Below are 21,890 nucleotides of genomic sequence, written 5' to 3' on the forward strand. Positions count from 1 at the left end.
ATGCAATAGTTTAAAAATGAAAAAAACATACAATTATAGGGGGATGGCTAAATTAAGCATGACACAAAACTATTGGAACTTTTGCAGTAGTTAAAATTAATGACTATTAAGATATGGAAAAGTATCTACAAAATAAATGAGAAAAAGAAATATAAAACCATATATACAATTACAACTCTATAAAAACTAACTATGATATATTCATTTCTGCAACTTCTACCCTTTACAATTTTGAACTTTTACAAGAATGTGCATGTGTTAATTGGGTAATTAAAACATAATGGCCAATGATGGAGAATATAGTCAATGATTCTGTAACATCTTTCTGCATTGATAGATAGTAACCACATTAGAGGGGGTGAGGATTTAATGATATGGGTAACTGTTGAACCACTGTGTTGTACATTTGAAACCAACATAGGTTGTATATCAATGATACTTCAATACAAAAAACATAACGGCCAATGATTCTGTAACATCTTCCTGTGTTGACAGATAGTAACTGCACTAGTTGGGGTGAGGATTTCATACTGTGGGTAACTGGTGAACCACTGTGTTGTATATTTGAAACTAATAGAAGATTGTATACCAACTATACCTAAATAAATAAATAAAAATAAAAATAAATGGAAAAAAACCCATAATGGATATATATAAATATTAGATGAGAGTGCAAGGAAAAGAAAAACTGTTAAAGATTATGAATTGATTTTCAGTACAACCATCTTTTGTAAAATGTCAGAGTTCATTTAGCAATAATAAATTTTAAGTAAAATTAACAGAAATATTTAGAAGAATAGCAGTGCTTTTATGATACATTAATGTAGGGTGTCATGTTTATTAAGTCACTTAATGAATATTTATTGTTTCCACCATGTGTGAGGCTCTCTGCTCAGTGCTAGTGACACAATAAACAAAGAGCACAGATTTATCACGGGAAGTAGTGCGAACAAGGCAGTTCATCCTTAGGCCTCCATTTTTCTTGTCGCCAGAATAGTCCAAAGCATTCTCTGTGCACCCAAAGCGCTCCTTCCAAGAACCATCCATAAGAGGTGGCAATCTCTACCTCCTCCCTTCCCACTCCGCTTCTAGCCAAAACCAGCCAGATTTGTATGACTATCCCATTCCTTCTAGTAATCTACTCTCCCTCCAAGTCTGTATTAACAGATGGCCTCCCAGGCAACACAATGTCTTAATCCAGCAAAAATGCAGCTATCCCCAGAAAGCTCCTAGGAAGAGGATCATGGGTTTTATTTAGCCTGAGTTGCCTTCCTGTACTTTCTCCTGTTATTAGTAGGTTAGCTTTGATCTAATCTACACTTGTGCACCATTTTCAACTGTGAGTTCCCTCTGGATAACAGTGGAGGACGCTCCAGGCAAAGCAAACTGGATGTGCAAAAGTACATGATGTGCCACAAAGCAGGGTGGCTTGGGTGGAGGGCGTATGTGGGGAATGACAGCAGGTGGGGCTAAAGGTAGGTAAGGGTGGAGATAGGTAGTGGAACCTTCAGTGATAGGTGCTGGGGAGCCCTGGCAAGTTTTAGGCAGAGGAGCGGCATGAACTGGTTGGTGTTTTGCCAAGTATGTTAGCAGAGTAAGATGGATGGGGAGGGGTTTCTGCCTAGAGATAGAGGGGCTCGAGTTGAAATAATCTGGGAGAGAAGTGATGAGAGTCTGAACCAGATGCAGAGGCAAGAGGCGGGGCTGCAGTGAGATGATCTGAGAAGGCAGAACCCAGTGTCAGCACTTGGGGACTAATTGTACAGAACGTGGGGAGAGAAAAGATCCTGTGGTCAGTCCCAGACATTGCATCCTGGAGATTGTCACTGACCAAAGTCAAGGTCTTCCCCTCCAGGATGTATTTGGATTGAAAAATAAAGGTGGAACAGAGCAGGGAATGAAGAGAGTCTTCCATATTGCACCAATCTCTTAGAATCATGTTTCCCAAAGCAGTGGAGTAAGAGATAATTATAGATGGTATATTAGAATCAGTGACTCTTGTGGCCACAAACATTTTCCCTTTTCTATTATCTTTCTGTCTGATTAAGTCAAGGTGAAAGCCTCGGTAAATCTGTTAACACTTGATAATCTCCTTGAGAGAGCGCAGGATCAGTCTGGAGCAAGCCTCGGGTTCAGAGCCGTAGGACAATACAAAGCTCGTCACATTATTTTGTTTTTCTTGAAACATATATTTAGGATTACCCCTCTGTTTAAGACACATGATTCTGGTTTCCATTTACATAAAAGTTCCCGCTTGAAACAAATGTAACCAATGGGGGAAAATCCACTGGTTTAGGAAAAAATACTAAGTAAAAAACAGGACAGGAGATAGGCAGATGTAATGAGAACTATGGCACAGGAAAGGTTTATGCTTGGGAATCCCTGTCCTAAAAGAACCTATAGCTGGTTAGGAAGGTGAACACCAAATCAGATCTTCAGGGTGACCTAAACATAGTGAAAGAAGAAGACTGCAGTCCTCTGGAAGGACAATCATGCAGTGACGAGGGTTTTGAGCAGTTATGAGTAGGATGAATTTGGGGTTTGGTGCTGAGGCCCACTCAGGAAGGAGTAGGGGATGATGGAAGTGAGCATACTCTGAGAAGATTCTCCCTTTCTCACCAAAAGCCCCAAGTGCCCCTGGGGAAGGGACTTCTCCGTAGGCCAGAGCAAGAGGGCCTGACAGGTCTCTCCAGAAAGCGGCATCATTTCATCTTGTGGTTTGTTTCTGTAATCAGCTAGGATATAAAGTCTTTAAATTAAACTTTTCTAGCAGTCCATCACCTTAACCACTTGGCCACCTCATCACCCTAAATTAAACTTTTCTAGAAAATATGTATTTGAGGGAGAAGAAACAAAGAACAGTTAGATATAACTGTTGCTGTGAGCTTAAAAAGGTGGTAACTTTCTGCTTAGCAGGTGCTTCTTCCAGGGACCCAAAGCCCTGGACCCCAATAATGGCACAACAGTGCCTTCCAGTAGCCACCCCGCCATGGGTGAGTGTGAGTGTGTGAGGTGGAGCTGGATGGGGGTAGCCCTGGTCACTGACAACACTACCGCCTTCTCCTTGACCCCCAGGCAATGTGCTTTACAGAGACAAGGCCTGGAAAAAGACTCAGGTTTTTGGGAGAAGCATCTGCAGCGAGGATAAGCTGCTGAGGCATCACTGGTGGGGGAAGAGCCTCTGAGGGCCCTCGGGGTGTCTTCCGGGCTTCCTCTGAGGGTGGGTGACTCCACCCCCATACAGTGCAGACCCGAGGGAGAGGTCCTTCTTCTCTTGGCACCTCAGCGTCATTTCTTCTCCTTTGGAGGATTTTATGTTTTGCTCCAGGGAAGGATGCCGTTTTCCACAGTGCCCTGGGAGGGATATGCTGACAGAAAACTTGATACAAAAGCAAACAAACTTCATTTTCTACCTTTTTGAGTCTTGTTCTTCTTCCAGAGGCCGAAGATTTCCAGTATGGGGAAATCATGTGGCCAGCCAATAAACCCCAGGCTCACAGGGGCCCTGTTAACCAAACCACCAGAGGGTGGTGTTTAAGCAAAGGACCTCAGGAGCTAAAACCCTGGCCTCTGAATTCTGAATCTTGGCACTTTGAAAAGGCAAACATCAAGGTGACTCTAGGTGAGAAGATAAAAGCTTCAGAAAGTGAGAAGAGAGAACCTTTTCATGGTTATCTGGCCAAAGAGAGAAGCCTGTCCTTGCTTAGACAACCCAAGGCCCCTGTTCTAACCAAGGACCACCACCACTGACCGGAAAGAGCACCTCGTGGCTTCAGGGCTAACTGTCCTGTCGAAGTGGAAGGCTGGGTCCTGCTCTCAGCTTGGGACCTTATCAGAGGGTGTTAAGGTTAGAGACTTGAAGCTGGGAAGACTGGGCCTGGTCCCTGCTCTGCCACATCCCGCTGATAGGCCCTGGACAAACCACTAACCCCGTCTGGGCCTCCGCTTCCTCGCGTGTTAACAGAAAGGCAGTGGGGCCCACTGCACAGGGCAGTTGTGAGGCTCAGAGGGCAAATTAGAGCACGGGGAGGAATTCTGCTCACCCATTTTCAAGGATATGTATGTAAACTAGATGTGACTCTAGAACTGTTAGAGGCCAAGGTGTGTGAATAAATATAGTTTTAATGTCATTGTTGCTGCAGTTATAATCACCTGGAATTTTTCCAATTTCCAATTTTTTCATCTATTATTTTAATTCTTGCAGCAACCCTTTGAGGAAGGCAAGGAAGGGCAAATGATGGTATTTCCATCGTACGGGGGAAGGAGGCAACAGGTTAAATGTGATGTATGAGGGTGCCTGCCTGCTTTCCGCTCAGCCCAATCCAATAGAGTTGAAATTCCACGTCTTCAAAACAGGAGTTAATCCAGCCTGGGGTCCTACAGATGAATGATAAAGAAAGGGAGAGGAAGATGTGTAGACTAAGAGACCTAAGAGACACATCAGCTGCTGGTGGGTATGAGAGTTCTGAGGGTGATGAGAATGTTCTAAAATTACATTACGGCGATGCTTTTTCAACTCTGTAAACAGACTAAAAAACATTGATTTGTATACTCTATAAAGGTGAATTTTATAATATGTAAGTTATGTCTCAACAACGCTGTTAAGACAAAGGTATATACCCCCTTTTTTAATGGGTAAGACTAAGTTCTTGTGGCTAGGGATGTGCATGTGGGTGCAAGGATGTGACTGCTGTAAAAGTCAGGACTCCTTTCATGGAGGGAGGGTTTTGTGATTGGGATGCGGCACACAAAGGAGCTTCTGGGGTGGATAACAAGGTTTTACTTCTTGAACTGAAGGGTATTTACCTTAATATAATTTATTACATTCCACATGTGTTTTGTGTAGGGAAATCACATGTACAATGACACCCTGCACTGGCCAGACTGTAATAAGGTGGCCCCCATGAATCTCCCACTCCTGATATTCCTGCCCTTGAGTATGGGCAGGACCTGCGACTTGTTTCTGACCAATAAAATAAAGCAAAGTGATGGGATGTGTGTGATGATGTTTATGTAGTTATATTATAGACATGTATATATATATATATATATATATTTATTATATTTCATGTCCATCTAAGCTAGGAGACATTCTTTACCTTGCTGGCTTTGAAGAAGTAAGCAGCTGTGTTGCCCATAGGGTAAGGAACTAGGGGTGACCCCCAGCTGACAGCCAGCAGGAAACCGAAGCCCTCAGTCTGACAACTTATGAGGAACTGAAAGCAACAATCATGTGAGTTGGAAGCAGATCCTTCCCCAGGCGAGCCTCAGATGATACCACGGCCCCAGCTCATGCCTTGACTGCAGCTGTAAGACTCCAGAGCAGAGCTCTCAGCTAACCTGTGCCCTAACTCCTGACCCACAGAGACTTCAAGATAATAAACATGTGTTATTTGAAACCACTAAATTTGTGGTACTATTATACTACAGCAATTGAGACATGCCCCTTGTGCTTGGGAAGGGGTCCCAAAGCCACTCTCAGGTTCAGTGATTCATGAGGACTCACAGAATCAGCAAAGCAGTTATACTCCTGGTTACAGTTTATTACAGTGAAAGGACAGAGATTAAAATTAGCAGTAGAAAAAGCACACAGGGCAAGAGCCAGGAGACACCAGTTACCTCTCCCAGTGAGTTGTATGGACAATGCTTAATTCCCCAGCAACAATGTGTGACAATGCCCAGGGAGTACTACCAACCAGGAAATACTCACCCCGGCCTTGTTGTCCAGGCCTTTTACTGGGGGTTGGTCATGTAGGTAGTCCTCACTCCCCTGTGGCTGACCCATCCAGAGGTCAAGCTGTCCCAGATCCCCAGGTAAACAAAGACACTCTGATCAGTCAGGATATTCCAAGGGCTTAGAGGTTACTTCCCAGAAGCCAGTTGAGGGCCCGTCCTTTCTTTGAAATGTGCAGAATTTGAACATCCAAGCTTGCAGAGTTAACCCTTTACTGCACAGCCCTTCAGAAGTGGGATTCCTGTCAAGTAACCACCCTGATCGGAGGCAGAGAGAGCGACCAGGAAATACCTGAGGAACCTTTACACCTTTACTGGCCTTATAGTCAGAGAGTTTCCGGGTTGTAAGCCATACAGCCAGAAGGCAGGGTACAGAGGAGAGGAGGCAGAGACTGGGCACTCAAACAGAAGTTTCTGCTCATTAGCCACTGAATAGAAGGCAAGCTTCCCCTCCTTGAGGTCCAGCCAGATGCCCACAACCCTAGGTTTTTCTGAGCCGAGAACAGTTTCCTTGACCATGTGCCATGCAGAGAGTTGGCTATTCCCCTTCCACTCTACACACCAGGAATCCCTGGTCCTTCCCAGGATCTGGTCGCGGCTCATCCCCCAGGAAGCCACACCAACTGCCCAATGGCTGCAATTCTGAGTGTCCACTTCCCAGTACTGCTGCCCAGAAGAGAAGGCCTGGGAACATAAGACCTGGCAGGTCACAAATCTCTCCCAATTCCAGGGGTAGGCCTGTGGGTAGTGACATACAGTCACTGTCTGGCAGTCCTTGGACACCTCCAGGCTGCAGGAGAGGCTCCGCAGGTCAAAGGTCGGACTGATGGCCCCTGGGGAAGAAAACGAGAACTTGACCAGCCAGTTATGATCATCCAATGCCGTGAGATCCTCAAATAACAAAAGGCAGCTTTAGCTTTGGGTGTGAAAGGTGTTACCCATATTGGTATAAAAATTTGTATATCAACTTGCAGTTTTCTGTACATACCCCTGATGTTGTTCTGTTAACAATACCCCTTACTTGCCTTAATTTCTACTCACCCATTAGCCCTCTTTCAGGAAGCCCTCTCTGAATTCCACCCAGTTAAAGTTACCTCTTTTCTTAATACCCCTTCTGCTTTACCTGTCAGCTAATAATATTTAACATCTTCTCCCTATAGTATAGTGATTTATGACCACAGCTGTTTATATTTCCCCAGTGAAACATAAGCCTCCTGATAAAGGACTTTGTCTTCTCATTTTGAGTATTTCATGCTGTTTCCCATTAAATGAGTAAAAAAATCACTAACACTTACATATTTACTCATATTTGCACATTTATACACATCCTCCCATTTAAACCTCATGACAATTCCACACTGGAGGTTAAGTACTATTTTTTTATTGACATACAGTTGGTATATAATATTGTATTGGTTTCAGGTGTACCACATAGTAATTAGACAATAATATATAGTATGAGATGCTCACCACAATAAGTGTACTTAGTATATAATAAGTAAAGTAAGTACTATTATTATCTCCATCTTACAGATGAGGGAACTGAGACTCTAAGGGGTCATGTGACTTGTCCAAGCTCACACAGCTAGAGAATGGAGGTGCTAGGAGTCAAACACAAGTAATCTGGCTCCAGGACTACTTCAGACAGGACAGCGATCAGTACCTACACAGGTTGGGGAACGGACAGCTGGCTGTATGTGGTGGTCCCAGCATGGATGCCCAGAGGTTGCCTAAGCTCTGCATACTCACGGGTTTGGCTTAGCCTGCAGTTTGGGAATCTTCAGTCCCCTTTGTCCATGTAACCAGCTCCCCATGTGGAAGGATCTAGTTTGGGTATAGTGAGAACACGGGGCAGTCCGAGCAGCAGGGAGATGGACACGGCATGCTGTCACAGCTCCTCTCTGTAGCAAGCCAAACTCACGCTGAAGCAGACCGTGTACTTACACTGATCAAACCAGGAGGCCTTCTTGGGTGCAGGGCGGCTCTGGTCAGGCAGTGGGTGTGCAGAGGAAGGTGGAGGTTCTGGGAGTTCCAATAAGGAGTACAAAGAATTGGGAAGGGGAGAAAGTCCCATCAAGAAAAGGCAAATGGAAGGTGTCCAAACATTGTGATCAGGGCACATGGCTTGTCTTCCTCAGCAGCAGCACATTTCTTAGCGTCAGAACTTGAGAAGTAAGCACACCCAGCTCAGGTACATCCAGCCCCATGTTCTCTCTGTGGACTTCTGTTACTGTTACTGTTTCCCCATTAAGCTCTAAGTTCCTTGCTGGCAGGCGCCTTGTTCATCTCTATGTTCTAGGCACCAAAGCCCAATGCCAGTATTTGTGTCCAAGCCCCAGAGCCAAAGCCCGGAAAGTATTGATGCACATTTATCAAATAAATTAACTAATACATTTCCAGGGGATCATGGCGTCCTGGCACCAGGAATTTCCATGACCCCGATGTCAATGCTTTAAACCTTACTTGCATAAATAAATTCTGAACGGACATTCAAGAAACCAATAAAAATGGTTAACTGAGATGGAAAAATAGGAAAATTGGGAAAGGGTGGGAAAGAGACTTTCACGGTATGTCTTTTAACACTGTTTTGATTTTTTAATTTTAAATTTAACCTCAAAGTTTAAAAATTGATCTTAAATTTATATAAGTAAATAAAATTACTAGGGAACTCAAAGTAAATTTAGGAGTGCAAAGGAACCAGAAGGGCACTTATTTATCAGATAATTTTTGAAACAACTAATAAATGGTGCTCTAATTGGTTTCCTTCAGAAATTTTTCCAAAGAATCATGTTTCTCCACTTAAATAAAGAGTGACTTTTTAAGCAGAGCAAGATCAATTAAATGTTAAAAAGCTATAAGAGATATGACTCCAAAGTGTATGAAGCTCGCAGTAGTCAGAGCAGGGGGCAGAGCTGAGGGAGAGCGGAGCTCATATCTAAGGGGTGGGTGTTTCAATCATGACTAGAGGAGTGTCAGAGAACCTACAGGGTCAGGACAGAAAGGTTCTGTTCTACATTGTTACTATTTAATATTAACACACTCCCTAGAGATTATGTTTTAATAGAATTTATCAAGAACTATTCACAAAGTGGCATGCTTTGTTAACAAAGACATTTACTAGTTAAAAACGCAAAGCAGCCTATTTCTGAATCTCCTCTGGTACGTAACACAGATGAGTGGTAAACTAGCAAAATCAGGTCTAGGTTCTGGATTTCTAGGTCTTAGAAAATGCATTTGTACCTATTAAAGGCCTGTGTGAAATCACACTTCCAGTCATGTCCAAAAACATATCCACCCACAAAACACCTCAGCCCACTCCTTCCTTATAACACCACAGTGACAATACAGCAAGGCCCTCAGCTCCTGTCCCCAGAAAGCAGCCATGAACATTTTGTCATTCCCCCCAACTTCCATATTTAATCCTCTTTCACCAAATAAAAACAACTCACCCTCCCTTTGTTCAAGGGCCTCCTTCCATGTGAAGTTTTCCTGTAATTTTTCCTGGATTTCTTCTAGGTCGTGCAGAATGTCTTTCATTCTTCTCTCAGGTGTTTTGGAAGCCTCTAGCTTTGGAGAAGCCAAGGAAAGGTCCACCCCACCAGAAAAAGCCTGTTGATGAATCACAAAAAATAAAAACATAAATGAAAGTCTCCTAACAATCTATCGAATATTACATTCCCATTCTGCCATCTATCTGTAATTTTCTACTTACCTCCTAACAAGTTTTTAAAATATGCTGGACACCTGAAACCAATATAATATTGTATATCCACTACATTTCAATTAAAAAAATAACTTACTCTCAACCAAAAAAGAATAAATACATTAAAATAAACAGACATAATTAGGCCTCTCAAAATACATGCCTTAAAAGCAATCTGGAATAATTCATAGTACAGTAAAAATACCAGAGTGGCTATTTCTGGGTGGTAGTACCATGAATGATTTTTTTTTTGAAACTGCTGTATACTTTCTAGTGCTTTGTACAATCAATGTGGATTTCTTTACCAATACCAAGGAAAGCTTAAGATTGTTAGGTCCATTTGTAGGGGTTTCACAAAATAAATTAATATGGATAGTCACTGAGATGACCCACAGAGATAAGCCACGATCTTCCCTGGACTGCTATCCTTATATCATACGTCTTCGCAAGAGCCAGTGTAAACATGTTGCCTGCATCCAGGCCCTGCTCTCTGGGGCCCCCAATGTCTGTTCCCTGATTTTCTTTAACCTCAGCTCCTGTTATTCCCCAACACAGTCTCTCATCTGCTCACCACCTTCCCACCTTTGGCACCTGCCTTTCCTTCCCAACGTTGCATAAACCATTTCCTATTCACCCATCCTAACAGTAGTGAGCACCACTTATCTAGTGCTTTCCACTGCTCCTTTGTGATGTGCTTAACTGTCCACAGTAGGTGTATAATCCCCTTCTTATAAAAGAAGTTAAAATTCATGGAGGCTGGCTAAACAGCCACAGTTAATTTTTTGTCCTACATTTTCACATTGTTCTCACATCAAACCGATGAGGCAGCAGGCCATGCATCATTATTTCTATTTTACAGATAGAAACCTGAGACTCAGAAAGATGAAATAATTTGCCCAAGGTCATAATGTGAGAGAGTGGAAATGTCAGGTCTGAAAGTCAGACTCATAGACTTTCCGCCCAACAGAATGTGTCCATGAAAGCCCATTTATTCACTTATTCCATGGGTATTTGCTGAGCATTTACTATGTGTCAAGCTCTGTGCTAGGCCTCAGGATACAAAGTGAACACAAGAACAAAAGCCATCAAGGTCTCTATCCTCAGGAAGCTCAGAGTCCAGTGCAGGGCAGGAGGGAGGACAGTTGTAGTAAGTCATGGCACCAGTCATTATCAAGTTGCAACATGAGAACTGCTACCAGTGAGGCTTCATGACATCCTAAGGGCCTCTACCTGGGGAATTTGACTTGTTCACAAAAAACAGGGAAGGCTGCTCCTAGAAAGTGATGATCCAGCTGGGGCCTGAAGGCTGAGCAGGCATTACCTAGGTGATGGGTGAAAGAGCATTCTGTAGAGTGCAACCCCGATGGGCAGAAGGGTGACACCCCAGAGGGACTGATGTGGGCCAGTGTGGCAGGAGCTGGAATAGCCAGAGGGAGTGGGGTGAGATGAACCAGGAGAGGCAGCCAGGGATGGGATCCTGCAGGGCCCTGTTGGTTGTGAGGATTTGGGTCTTCATCCCACACAGACATCATTGGAGTGTTTAAGCAATCAGATTTGTGTTTGAGAGGGTCCCTCTGACAACCATGAGGAGAGCAGACCAGTGGGAGTGGACTGAAACAATTAGAAGGCTATTGGAGCAATCCAGGCAAGAAATGATCAGAGGCTTGGACGGGAGAAGTCTCAAAGGAGCTCAAGAGCAGTGAACACATTCAAGAGATGTTCAGGCAAGTGAGGGAGAAGGTGACATGATTCCCAGGTTTCTGCTTGTGCACTTGGAAGGATAACAGGTAATCCCAGAGGAGAAACAGTTTGGGACATTCTACATGTGATGTGCCTTTGAGATAGTAAGAGGAGAATATGGGAAAGAAAATAGCAGACTAGCGCTCAGAGAAGGGTCCAGGCAGGAGCTACATTCATGCACAGAGGTGGTCATTAAAGAAAGCCATGAGTGTGGGGAAGACCATGTAGTGGGGAAGAGAAAGGCCTACAACCCAGGCTTGAGGAACACTAGTATTTCACTCTGAGGAGAAGACAGTGAGTCTGCAAAATAGACTGAGAAGGAGCAGAAGGAGAGAGACGGAAAGATGAGAAGATTCCTGTCCCAGAAGCTAAAGGGAAAGAAGGCTTCAAGAATGAAGGTGTGTCAAAGGCTGATGAACGTCAATGAAGATGAGGGCTAGGATGTCTACAGGATTTGCACAGAGATCACTGGTGACTGGAGAGCTAGGTGGAGGGGTAAGGATGGAACCTAGCTCACTTGTAGCTTCCCTGCCTCACCTCGAGCATTCCAAACTTCCAATCATCCATGTGCAATAGTAGAGAGAATGGTAAAAGATTAAGATTCATTGCATCCTTCAACAGCAAACACGTTTGTGCTGCTGCAGTTGGAAGCTGTCCTTAGCCCCACCCCTGGCACATCCTTTTCTCTCTGCGCTGAGCCTTCTTCCCATCCCCCACCCCCCATGCTCACTTCATTGTCTGGTCCAGGTTCTGGGAGGTGTCTCTGACTCTGAAGGTCCTTGACAATGTCTAAAAGCTGTTCCACCAGCTTTGCCAGGTCCCGACCGGCTTCTGTGAAGCTCTTCCGTACCACCACCTTTAAGAAAACAAAGCAGAGCACAAAGTTGGGCCCAAGAACTAGTCCTCGATGGAGGGAGCCTTAAACACTGGATAAGGGAAGCAGGCAAGGAAGAGGCGGAAATGTCCAGAGGACAAGGAGGTAGACCCCTTAGACTCTAGGCATGCCTCTTTCCCCTGTTGATGGTGCAGTGGCCATAACAGGGAGCCAGAGTCCAGTTCTTTGCATTTCTAAGAAGCCCTGATGCTCCTCAAAATAGCATGTATTTTGGAAGTGGGGAATGAAAACGAAGCATGTGGGGAAGCCTAGGGGTCATTTTGAACAGGGGAAGTCAGAGGACACAGGGTGAGAGCCTGGGGATTTGGCAGGGTGGTGGTGGCTGGTCAGATGAGTGGTGCAGGGAAGGCATCAAACCTGAAAGGTTTAAACTCCACTCTCCCTTATGAGTCATCCAGTGATTTCACCACTCCTTTCAAAAACGAAAGGTACCCTACCTCCTTCCCCTCTTCAGTAGTACAAAGTATCTTGGAGACTTTAAAGTGATGTACAGATGCAAGCTCTTTCTGTTTGTTTTTTGATATCCTTCACATTTAAAGAAACATTGAGATAAGAGTCCTAAACAACTCCACATAAATAATTTAATCTGTGCAGCTGCCTGGCTGAGAGCGGAAGTTTTGCAGCCAACATTTTCTGGCAACAACCTCAAGACCTGGTGACCCTCATCAAGGGTAGGCTGAGCCCAGACCTCAAAGAACATTGCATTACCTCCAAAAGGGGTCTTAGGGAGAGTCCGAGAAATGTAACATATTCCTCATCTGAAGCTAAATAAACCAGAGTTTTTATGACTTTATTTTGACATTTTTCATTTTTGAAATTACGCTGGAACCTCAAAACTGGAATGACCCAAAACCTTCTGCATCTCTAAGAAACCCTGATGTCCCTCAAAACAGCATGTGTTTTGGAAGCCATAAATAGGCTTTTTAGAGAAGGAAGTGGCTGACCATGGGTAACACTGTTTGCTCTTAAATGTCCAGGCCCCACTCCTGGAACTTGGGAATGAAGCCCTTATTCAGGCACCAAAGCAAATTAAAAACCTTTGAGAGTAAGTGCAGTGCCTTTTTTATCCATAAAAGAAGTGCACATTTATTGCGGTGAATTTAGAAGATACAGAGAAGGAGAAAGAAGAAATGTTGTAAATCACCCAATAGCCTACTATATCCAAAGACAGTCATTTTAATTTAAAGCCAGTGGAAGAATATTCAGTCACTATAAAGTATATTAACAAAGAGTTTTAAGGACCTGAGGGATACTGCTGTATTTATAATCAAAAAGAAGAGAAAAGCTCCATTCATACTTGGAAAAACATAGAACCCACCACTATGTGCATCAAAAGGTGAATGGGTAAAGTGGGATACCTCCACACAATAGGATATTACTCAGCAGTAAAAAGAAATGAGCTATCAAGCCACAAACCTTAATTTTGCTTAGTGGAAGAAGCCAGTCTGAAAAGGCCAGAAACTGTATGACTACAACTACAGTTGACCATTGAACAACATGGGTTTTAACTGCGTGGGTCCATTTATATGCGGATGTTTTTTCAATACATACTGTATGTTACTGTAAAAATATTTTCTCATGATTTTCTTAGTGACATTTCTTTTTCTCTAGCTTACTTTACTGTAACAATACAATTCCAGTTGAACTTTAATTGTAACAATATATATGTACAAAATACATATACGAAATATGTGTCAACTATTTATGTTAAGGATTCCTGTCAACAGTGGCTTTTAGAAGTTAAGTTTTGGGGGAGCCAAAAGTTATACATGGATTTTCAGCCCCCCTTTGCCCCTATGTTGTTCAATGATCAGCTATATATGACATTGTGGAAAATACAAAACTAAAGAGAGAGTAAAAAAGATCAGTGGTTGCCAGGGTTTGGGGTGGAGGGTACAAACAGGTGGCGCTCGGGGGATTTTCAGGGCAGTAAGACCATATAATTAGGTAATTGTAGATACATGACCTCGTGCATTTGTCAGAACCCATAGATTTGTACAACACAAAGAGTGAGCCCTAATGTTAACTATGGATTTTAGTAAATAATAATGTATTAATATCGGTTCATCAATTTATAACAAAATTATCACACTAATACAGGATATTAATAATGGGAAACCATGAGGGGTATGTGGGGACTCTATACTAACTGCTCAGTTTTCTGTAAACCTAGAACTGCTCTAAAAATTAAAGTTTATCAATTAATGGAAAAGAAAAGAGGACATAACCTGGCTGTACAGTAAAAGACAGCAAAAGGGTGGAGTGGGAAGCTCCAAGCTGTCGTCACATTCTCACCAACACCCCCAGAGAAAAATATCACAAAACAAGCAGAAACTGTCAGAAACAACTTTGTCAGAACTCTGGAAAACACTGAATGAAAAAAGAGCAACCGCACAGTAGGAAAGCTTTGTGGTGTTTTACTTGCCTTTTTTGCCCCACCGGCTCCCTAGCTCAGGGACAGCACTGAAGAGCCCCAGCGTAGGACCCTAGTCCTTAGGAGCAGAGCAGACCTTACTCACAAACTGTTGTGTGTGTCCTTACCTGGCTGGGGACTGCCTGAAGGAATGACACAGGGTACTCATCTTTGTCTCCCCTAAACTCAGAGCTCAGGCTGGAAATGTGGTGGGCATTGCTTGGAAATGCTTCGAGCTGAACTAAACTTGCAGATGTCTGGGGCAAAAGATTGTGGTTGAAACATACCACAGACCACCTGAGTCCCAAAAACAAAAGCTGGGGAAGTTTCTTTGGGAAATTAGGTCATTCAAAGGTACAATGTATACGGAGTAATTTAGAAAGGCACATGCATGCCCAGGACAAAGTGTGTGCTTTGAAAAGACCTGAGAAGTCCATAAGATTTCACCTCGAGCTGATGCCTAGGCTCAGTGTAAGCCTGGTTAAGGGCTGAAAGAGCACCCTGGCATAGGCCCATTTGCAAAGACTGGGAGAGGTGTGTCTTGTTTGTTTCTTAGTTCTTAGCATTCAAGGGAATTCCTGTCAAAACACTAGCTGAACAAAAGCGAGTAAGGGAGAACTCAATGACCACATGTGACAATAAAATCAGTTTTTGCCAAAACAATTTGGCAAAGTCACTAAACAAATGGACTACTATAGCCTTCAACAATTAAAAAGAAAAAAAGTAAGTCCTGAAAAAAGGGGAGAATCTGATTTCTAGATTTACCATTTTAATATTCAAGTGTCCATGCTTCAATTAAAAAAAAATCCCAAGGCATACAAAGAAAATATGGCCCATTCAAAGGGACAAGCTAAACAGAAACTGTCCCCCAGGAAGTCTGGATGGACATCAGGCTTATTAGACAAAGGTTTTTACACAACTGTCTTAAATATGCCCAAAGAAAAGAAAACATGGACAAAGAATGAAATGAAATCAGGAAAAGAATGTATGAATGACATGAGAATATCAATAAAGCAATCAAATTATAAAAGGAACCAAACAGAAATTCCACAGCTGAAAAGTACAATAACTGACATGAAAATTTCACTGTAAGTGTTCAACAGCAGACTCAATCAGGCAAAAGAAAGAATCAGTGAACCTGAAGACAGGAAAATTGAAATTATCAAGTCTGAGGAGCAGAAAGAAAACAACGAAAAGTGAACCCGTGGGACACCGTCAAGGCCACCAACACATATTATGGGAGTCTCAGAAGGGTAAGAGAGAGAGAGAAAGGGGCAGAGAGAATACTTGAAGAAATAATGACTGAAAATGATCCACCTTTGAAGAAAAATATGAATCTACAATCTACAAATCCAAGAATCTCAACAAATTCCAAGTAAGACAAAGTTAAAGAGACCCACACTAAGACACATTAAAATCAAACCGTCAAAGGCCAAAGACCAAGAGAGAATCTTGAAAGTGTTAAGAGAGAAGCAATTCATCAACATATGAAGGATCCTTAGTATAGTTAACGATGATTTTTCATCAGAAACCATGGGGATCAGTTTCTGGGACAACACATTTAAAGTGCTGAAAGGAGAAAACTATCAACCAAGAATTGTACATCTGACAAAACAACATACACCTTCAAAAATAAGGAAGAAATTAAGACATGCCCAGAAAAATAAGCTGGGAGAGTTCATTACCACTAGACCTGTCCCACAAGAAATGCTAAAGGGAGTTCTTCCAGATGAAATGAAAGGATAGGACAGTAACTAAAAGCTGTATATGAAATAAAGATCTTCAGTAAAGAGAAATACATAGGTGAATATAAAAGCCAGTATTATTATGTTTTTGGTTTGTAAATCCACTTTTTATTTCCTATAGGATTTAAAAGACAAACACATAAAAAATAATTAGAAATCTATGTTACTGGGCATACAATGTATAAAAATGTAATCTGTGATAACAACAACATACAGGAGGAGACCAGAGCTGTAGAGGAGCATTTATTGTAGATTATGCATGAAACTAAGTAGGTATCAGTTTGAACTATATTGTTACAAATTTAGGATGTTAAATGTGATCCTCATGGAAACCACACACAAAAAAATCTAGAAAATAGACATAAAAGGAAATGAGAATACAATTTAATACAAAAAAAAATCAACTGAACACAAAAATGAAGGAAAACAGGGACAGAAAAGGTATAAGACAGAAAACGAATAGCAAAATGGTAGCAGTAGATCCTTCCTTATCAGTAATTACTTTAAATGGAATAAACAGCAATCAAAAGGTAGAAATTGGTAGAATGGATTTTTAAAATACATGATATAACTATATGCTATTACAAGAGACTCACTTCAGATCCAAAGACAGAAATAGATTGAAAGAATGGAACAGGACATTTTATGCAAATAATAACCTACAGAGAGCTGGGTTAGCTATACTAATATCAAACAAAATAGTCTGTAAGTCAAACATTATTACAAGAGATGATGAAGGGCATTGTATGTTGACAGTAGGGTCAATTCAAGACATAACATATATAAACATATATGCACAAAACACAGAACTCTCAAATATATGAGGTAAACATTGACTAAATTGAAGGGAGAAGTAGACCATTCTAAGAAAGTAGTTGGAAACTTCAATGCATCACTTTCAGTAGTAATGGATAGAACATTTACACAGTAGACAAATAAGGAAATAGAGAGCTTAACAACACTATAAGCTAACTAGACCTAACAGACATACACAGAATTCTCACCACAATAACAGCAGAATACATATTCCTTTCAAGTGATTGTGAACATTCTCCAGTGTAGACCATACTTTGGGCCACAAAACAAGTCTCAGAAAATTTTTAAATCATGAAATCATAAAAAAATATCTTTTCCAATCAGAGTGGAATCATGCTAGAAATCAAAAACAGAAAGAAAACTGGAACAAATGTGGATAGTAAACAACACACTCAGAAGCTAAAAGAGAACAAGAGAAGCTAGAAAATATTTAGAAAGAAATGAAAATGAAAACATACTAATACTTATGGGATGCAGTTAAGGTAGTGCTCAGAGGGAAATTTATAATTGTAAATGCTTATATTAAGAAAGAAGAAAGATCTCAAATCAAAAACCTAAATTTATACCTTGAGAAACTAGGAAAAAAGGACTAACTAAACCAAAAGCTAGCAGAAGGAAGGAAATAATAAACATTAAAATGGAGGAAAATAAATGGAGAATATAAAAACAATAGAATCAATGAAACCAAAAGTTGGTTCTTTGAAAAGATCAACAAACTGACACATCTTTAGCTAGACTGATGACAAAAAGTAAAGAGACACAAATAAAGTTAGAAAGTATAGACATTACTACTGACCTTACAAACTAAAGAGGATTTTAAGAAAATTATGAACAATTACATGCCAACAAATTAAGTAACTTAGATGAAATGGATAAATTCCTAAAAACATAAATTATCTAAAATGACTCCAGAAGAAATAGAAAATTTCAACAGATCCATAATATAGATGGAATCAGTAATCAAAAACCTCCCAACAAAGAAAAGTCCAAGATTAGATGGCTTCACTGGTGAATTGTACCAAATATTTAAGGACGAATGAATGCCAATTCTTCTCAAAATTCCAAAGTACTGAAGAGGATGGAACCCCTCTTTCATGATTAAATGAACACCCTTTCGTGATTAAAAAAAACAAAACAAAACAGAGAACTAGGAATAGAAGGGAATTTCCTCAATGCAATAAAGGGAATTTGTGGGAAAAAAAATACAACTAATATACCATACTCAATGGCAAAAGACTGGAAGTTTTCCCCAGGAGATTGGAAACACGATAAGGTGACCTGATTTCACCACTGCTATCCAACATTGTACCATAAATTTTAGCCAGAGCAATTAGACAAGAAATAAAAGGTATCTAAATTGGAAAAGAAGTAAAATGACCCCTCTATTCACATGTGACATGATCCTATAATAAAAATCCTACATAACCCACAAGAAAGCTCCTAGAGCTAACAAACAAATTCAGCAAAGCTGCGGGGCACAAAATCAACACACAAAAACAAGTGTGTTTTTATACATCTGCAATAAATAACCCAAAAAGGAAATTTAAAAATCAGTTCCATTTATAGTAGCACCTAAAGGAATATAATACCTGGGCATAAATTTAATCAAGGAGATGGAAAGACCTGTACTTTTGAAAACAACAAAACATCACTAAGAGAAATTAAAGAAGACCTAAATGAATGGAAAGATATTCCATATTTGGGGGAAAGAGGACTTAATATTGTTAAAATGGCATTACCTAGAGTGATCTACAGATTCAACGCAATCCCTCTCAACATTCCAACTGCCTTTTTTGCAGAACAGAAAAACCAATCCTCAAATTCAGATGGAATTGCAAGGGGCCCTGAATAGTCAAAATAATCTTGAAAAAGAACCAAGTCAGATGACTCATCTTCTTAATTTCAAAATTTCCTACAAAACTATAGTAACCAAACAATGTGATATAGACATAAGGATAGACATAAAAACCAATGGAATAGAACTAAGAGCCCAGAAATAAAGCTATTCATCTATGGCCAACTGATTTTTTTATAAGGGTGCCAAGTTCACATAATGGGTAAGAACAGTCTTTTCAACAAGGAGTGCTGGGACAACTGGATTCCACTTACAGAAGAATGAACTTGGAGCCCTACATCAAGCCAATTAGAAAAATTATCTGAAAATGGATCAACAACCTAAATATAAGACCTTAAAGCATAAAACTTTTAGGAGAAAATATAGGAGTGCATCTTTATGAACTCAGATTTGGCAAAGAATTCTTAGATATGACACCAAAACAAGAGCAACAAGAGAAAAAAACAGATAAATTGGACACCAAAACTTAAAACATTTGTGCATCAGAGGATACTATCAAGAAGGTAAAAAAGATAATATACAGTATGGAAGAATATATTTGCAAGTCTAATATCTAATATTTTTTTTTGCAAGTCATATATCTAATAAGGGTTTAATATCCAGAAAAAAGAATTCCTAAAGCTCAACAACAAAAAGACAACCCAATTTTTAAAAAGTCAAAGGACTTGAGTAAACATTTCTCTAATGAAGATACATAAATGACCCATAAACACATGAAAATATGGTCAGGCAACCCTGTTAATCATTAGGGAACTGCCTGTCAAAACCCTAATGAGATAGTACTTCACACCTAATGGAAAGTTATACTTAAAAAAGCAGGAGCAGTGGGGAATGGAAAATAACAAATGTTGGCAAGGACATCAAAAAATTGGAACTCTCCTACTTTGTTGATGGAAATGTAAAATGGTGTGGTTGCTATGGGAAAGTTTAGCTGTTCCTCAGTAAGTTAAACACAGAATTACCATATGGCTCAGCAATTCTATTCCTAGATATTTACCCAAAAGAATTGAAAATCTGGACTTAGATACTTGTTCACTGCAATATTACAATAACCACATGGTGGTAGCAATCCAAATGTCCGTCCATGTATGACGGGATAAACAAAATGTGGTATATACATACAATGGAATATTACTCAGCCAACAAAAAGCAAGTTCGGATACATGCTACAACACGAATGAACCCTGAAAACATTACAGTAAGTGCAAGAAGCCAAACACATCAGAACAAATATTGAATGATCCCAATTATATGAAATAGCTAGACTGGGCAAATTCATACAAAGTAGATTAGAGGTTACTAGAGGTTGGAGGGAGGGGGGGAAATGAGTTACTGCTTAATGGGTATGAAATTCCTGTTTGCGAAGAGGAAAAGTTTTGGAAATCGACACTGGTGATGCTTGCATAACTTTATGAATGTAACACCGCTGAACTGTAAGCTTAAAAATGGGGTAAATGGCTAATATATATGGCCACGAGGTAATTTTCAAAGACAGGCAGACTGCGGAAAGATTGGAAAGGGGTGGAGATATGCCCAGGTGTCTGTACAACAGCTAGGTTGATAGAATTTCAGACGTCATTTTTTTCTCCGGCTTCTTCATACTTTTCTGAGCCTTTCCAAACCCGGGTTCTACTCTTAGCCTGAAAAGTAATGAAAAGTAGAAAGGCTGGAAAGTGGGGAGAGCCGGGGGGAATGGGCGCCGGCGGCGCGGGCGGGCCGGGGCGGACAGCGGAGCCGCCCCCTACCGGCAGCGGAGCAGCGCAGCGTGGGGCCCGGGGCGCGGCCTGGGCGCCGGGCGCGGAGTCCGAGTCGGAGCCGGAGTCGGGGCCGGGGCCGGCCTCCCGCTGGCGCGCCGCGCGGCTGTACTTGTCGGCCAGGTCCTGCAGCAGCGTGTTCTTCCGCAGCTGCAGTCGTGGCGCGACGCCCTGGCGGCAGGTGGGGCAGGACCGGTGGCGCCCGGCGCCCGCGCACACCCACAGGCCCTTCAGGCAGTCCAGGCAGAAGCTATGGCCGCAGGGCAGCGTGGCGGGCGAGGCGAGCAGCCCGTGACAGATGATGCAGCCCAGGTCGTCTTCGGCCAGCCACACGGGGACCGCCGGCCCGGGGTCCAGGCCCGCCATGGTGACCCGGGCGCCGCGGCGCGGAAGTCAGGGCCCCGCCGGGACGTCCCACCCGCCGCGACGTCTCCGGCCGCTCCTCCTTCTCTCTTCCCCGCCCCTCCTCGTCAGCCGCGTCTTCCTCCCCCTGCTCGGGCGCCTGCCGTTCCCACGGCCCCGGCCCTGCGGGACGCTGCCTTGCAGCCTCCACCGCCCGGCCCGCGGCGCCCCGGGGCAGAGGGTCCTCACGGCCTCCGGCGCTGGGAATCAGCTCGCCTCACGCGAGACGAAGCCGCTGACGTCCCAAAGGTCCTTTAGCTGGATGCACCCGCCTCCCTCCCAATTAAAATGCAACTTCGACAACTCGTGGGAGAAAAAAAGAGGGCTCGAGTCTAGAACGCTTTTATGAGGGTGCGCCCACTAGACGTCATCCAGACCCTCCAACACGCAGTGAGGGATTTAAGAACCGCCAGCCAGCTTAGATGGGAATCTCTTTAAAAATACCGATGTTGGGGCTCCACCCCCAGAGTCCCATTTCATTATCTGGGTGGAGGCCGGCACCGTTATTTTTTACAAAATTTGCCCCAGATGATTCTAACGCGCAGCCAAAGTTGAGTCACCCCTTAATTTAAAATTGAGATTACAATGCCGAGGTGTGTCTCTGTCCCCTTGCTGCCCTCTGCTGGCCAACAGCACGTTCCTCAACAGGCTTCGGGACAAAAGTACTACAAAGTGTGTTTTCTTGAGGTAGCCGGGCCCTGGCTGCTCCTGCTGGCTTCCTCCTCTGCTCTTACTTCTAATGTAAGCGCACTGCAGATGGAAAACGTTGACGCTGAAAGAGCATCAGATCCACCTCAAAGACCCAAAAGAGAAAAGGGAAAATCCAGGCTTAAT

The 21,890-nt window shown here is 42.3% G+C and overlaps 1 protein-coding gene across 1 annotated transcript; it reads right to left on the reverse strand.

The window, feature by feature from the left end:
* Positions 1-5,522: 5,522 nt before the first annotated feature.
* On the reverse strand, positions 5,523-21,325 carry RNF135 (ring finger protein 135). The gene is made up of 5 exons (XM_036914234.2): positions 20,646-21,325; positions 11,907-12,032; positions 9,183-9,342; positions 7,678-7,755; positions 5,523-6,566 (listed from the first exon to the last, which is right to left on the reverse strand). Exons 1-5 carry the CDS (start codon positions 21,018-21,020, stop codon positions 6,037-6,039), a joined length of 1,269 nt encoding a protein of 422 aa, XP_036770129.2. The 5' UTR covers positions 21,021-21,325; the 3' UTR covers positions 5,523-6,036.
* Between the last annotated feature and the right edge of the window lie 565 nt (positions 21,326-21,890).

The sequence above is a fragment of the Manis pentadactyla genome, chromosome 4, assembly GCF_030020395.1.
Source record: "Manis pentadactyla isolate mManPen7 chromosome 4, mManPen7.hap1, whole genome shotgun sequence".
Lineage (NCBI taxonomy): Eukaryota > Metazoa > Chordata > Mammalia > Pholidota > Manidae > Manis > Manis pentadactyla.

Coding starts and splice junctions, on each gene's coding strand:
- RNF135 (XM_036914234.2), bottom strand. CDS start 21,020: ATGGCGGGCCTGGACCCCGGGCCGGCGGTCCCCGTGTGGCTGGCCGAA. Junction 9,343..11,906: donor AACCTGGACCAGACAATGAA/GTGAGCATGGGG, acceptor ATTCATCAACAG/GCTTTTTCTGGTGGGGTGGA. Junction 7,756..9,182: donor GGCCCTTGAACAAAGGGAGG/GTGAGTTGTTTT, acceptor TGGAACTCCCAG/AACCTCCACCTTCCTCTGCA.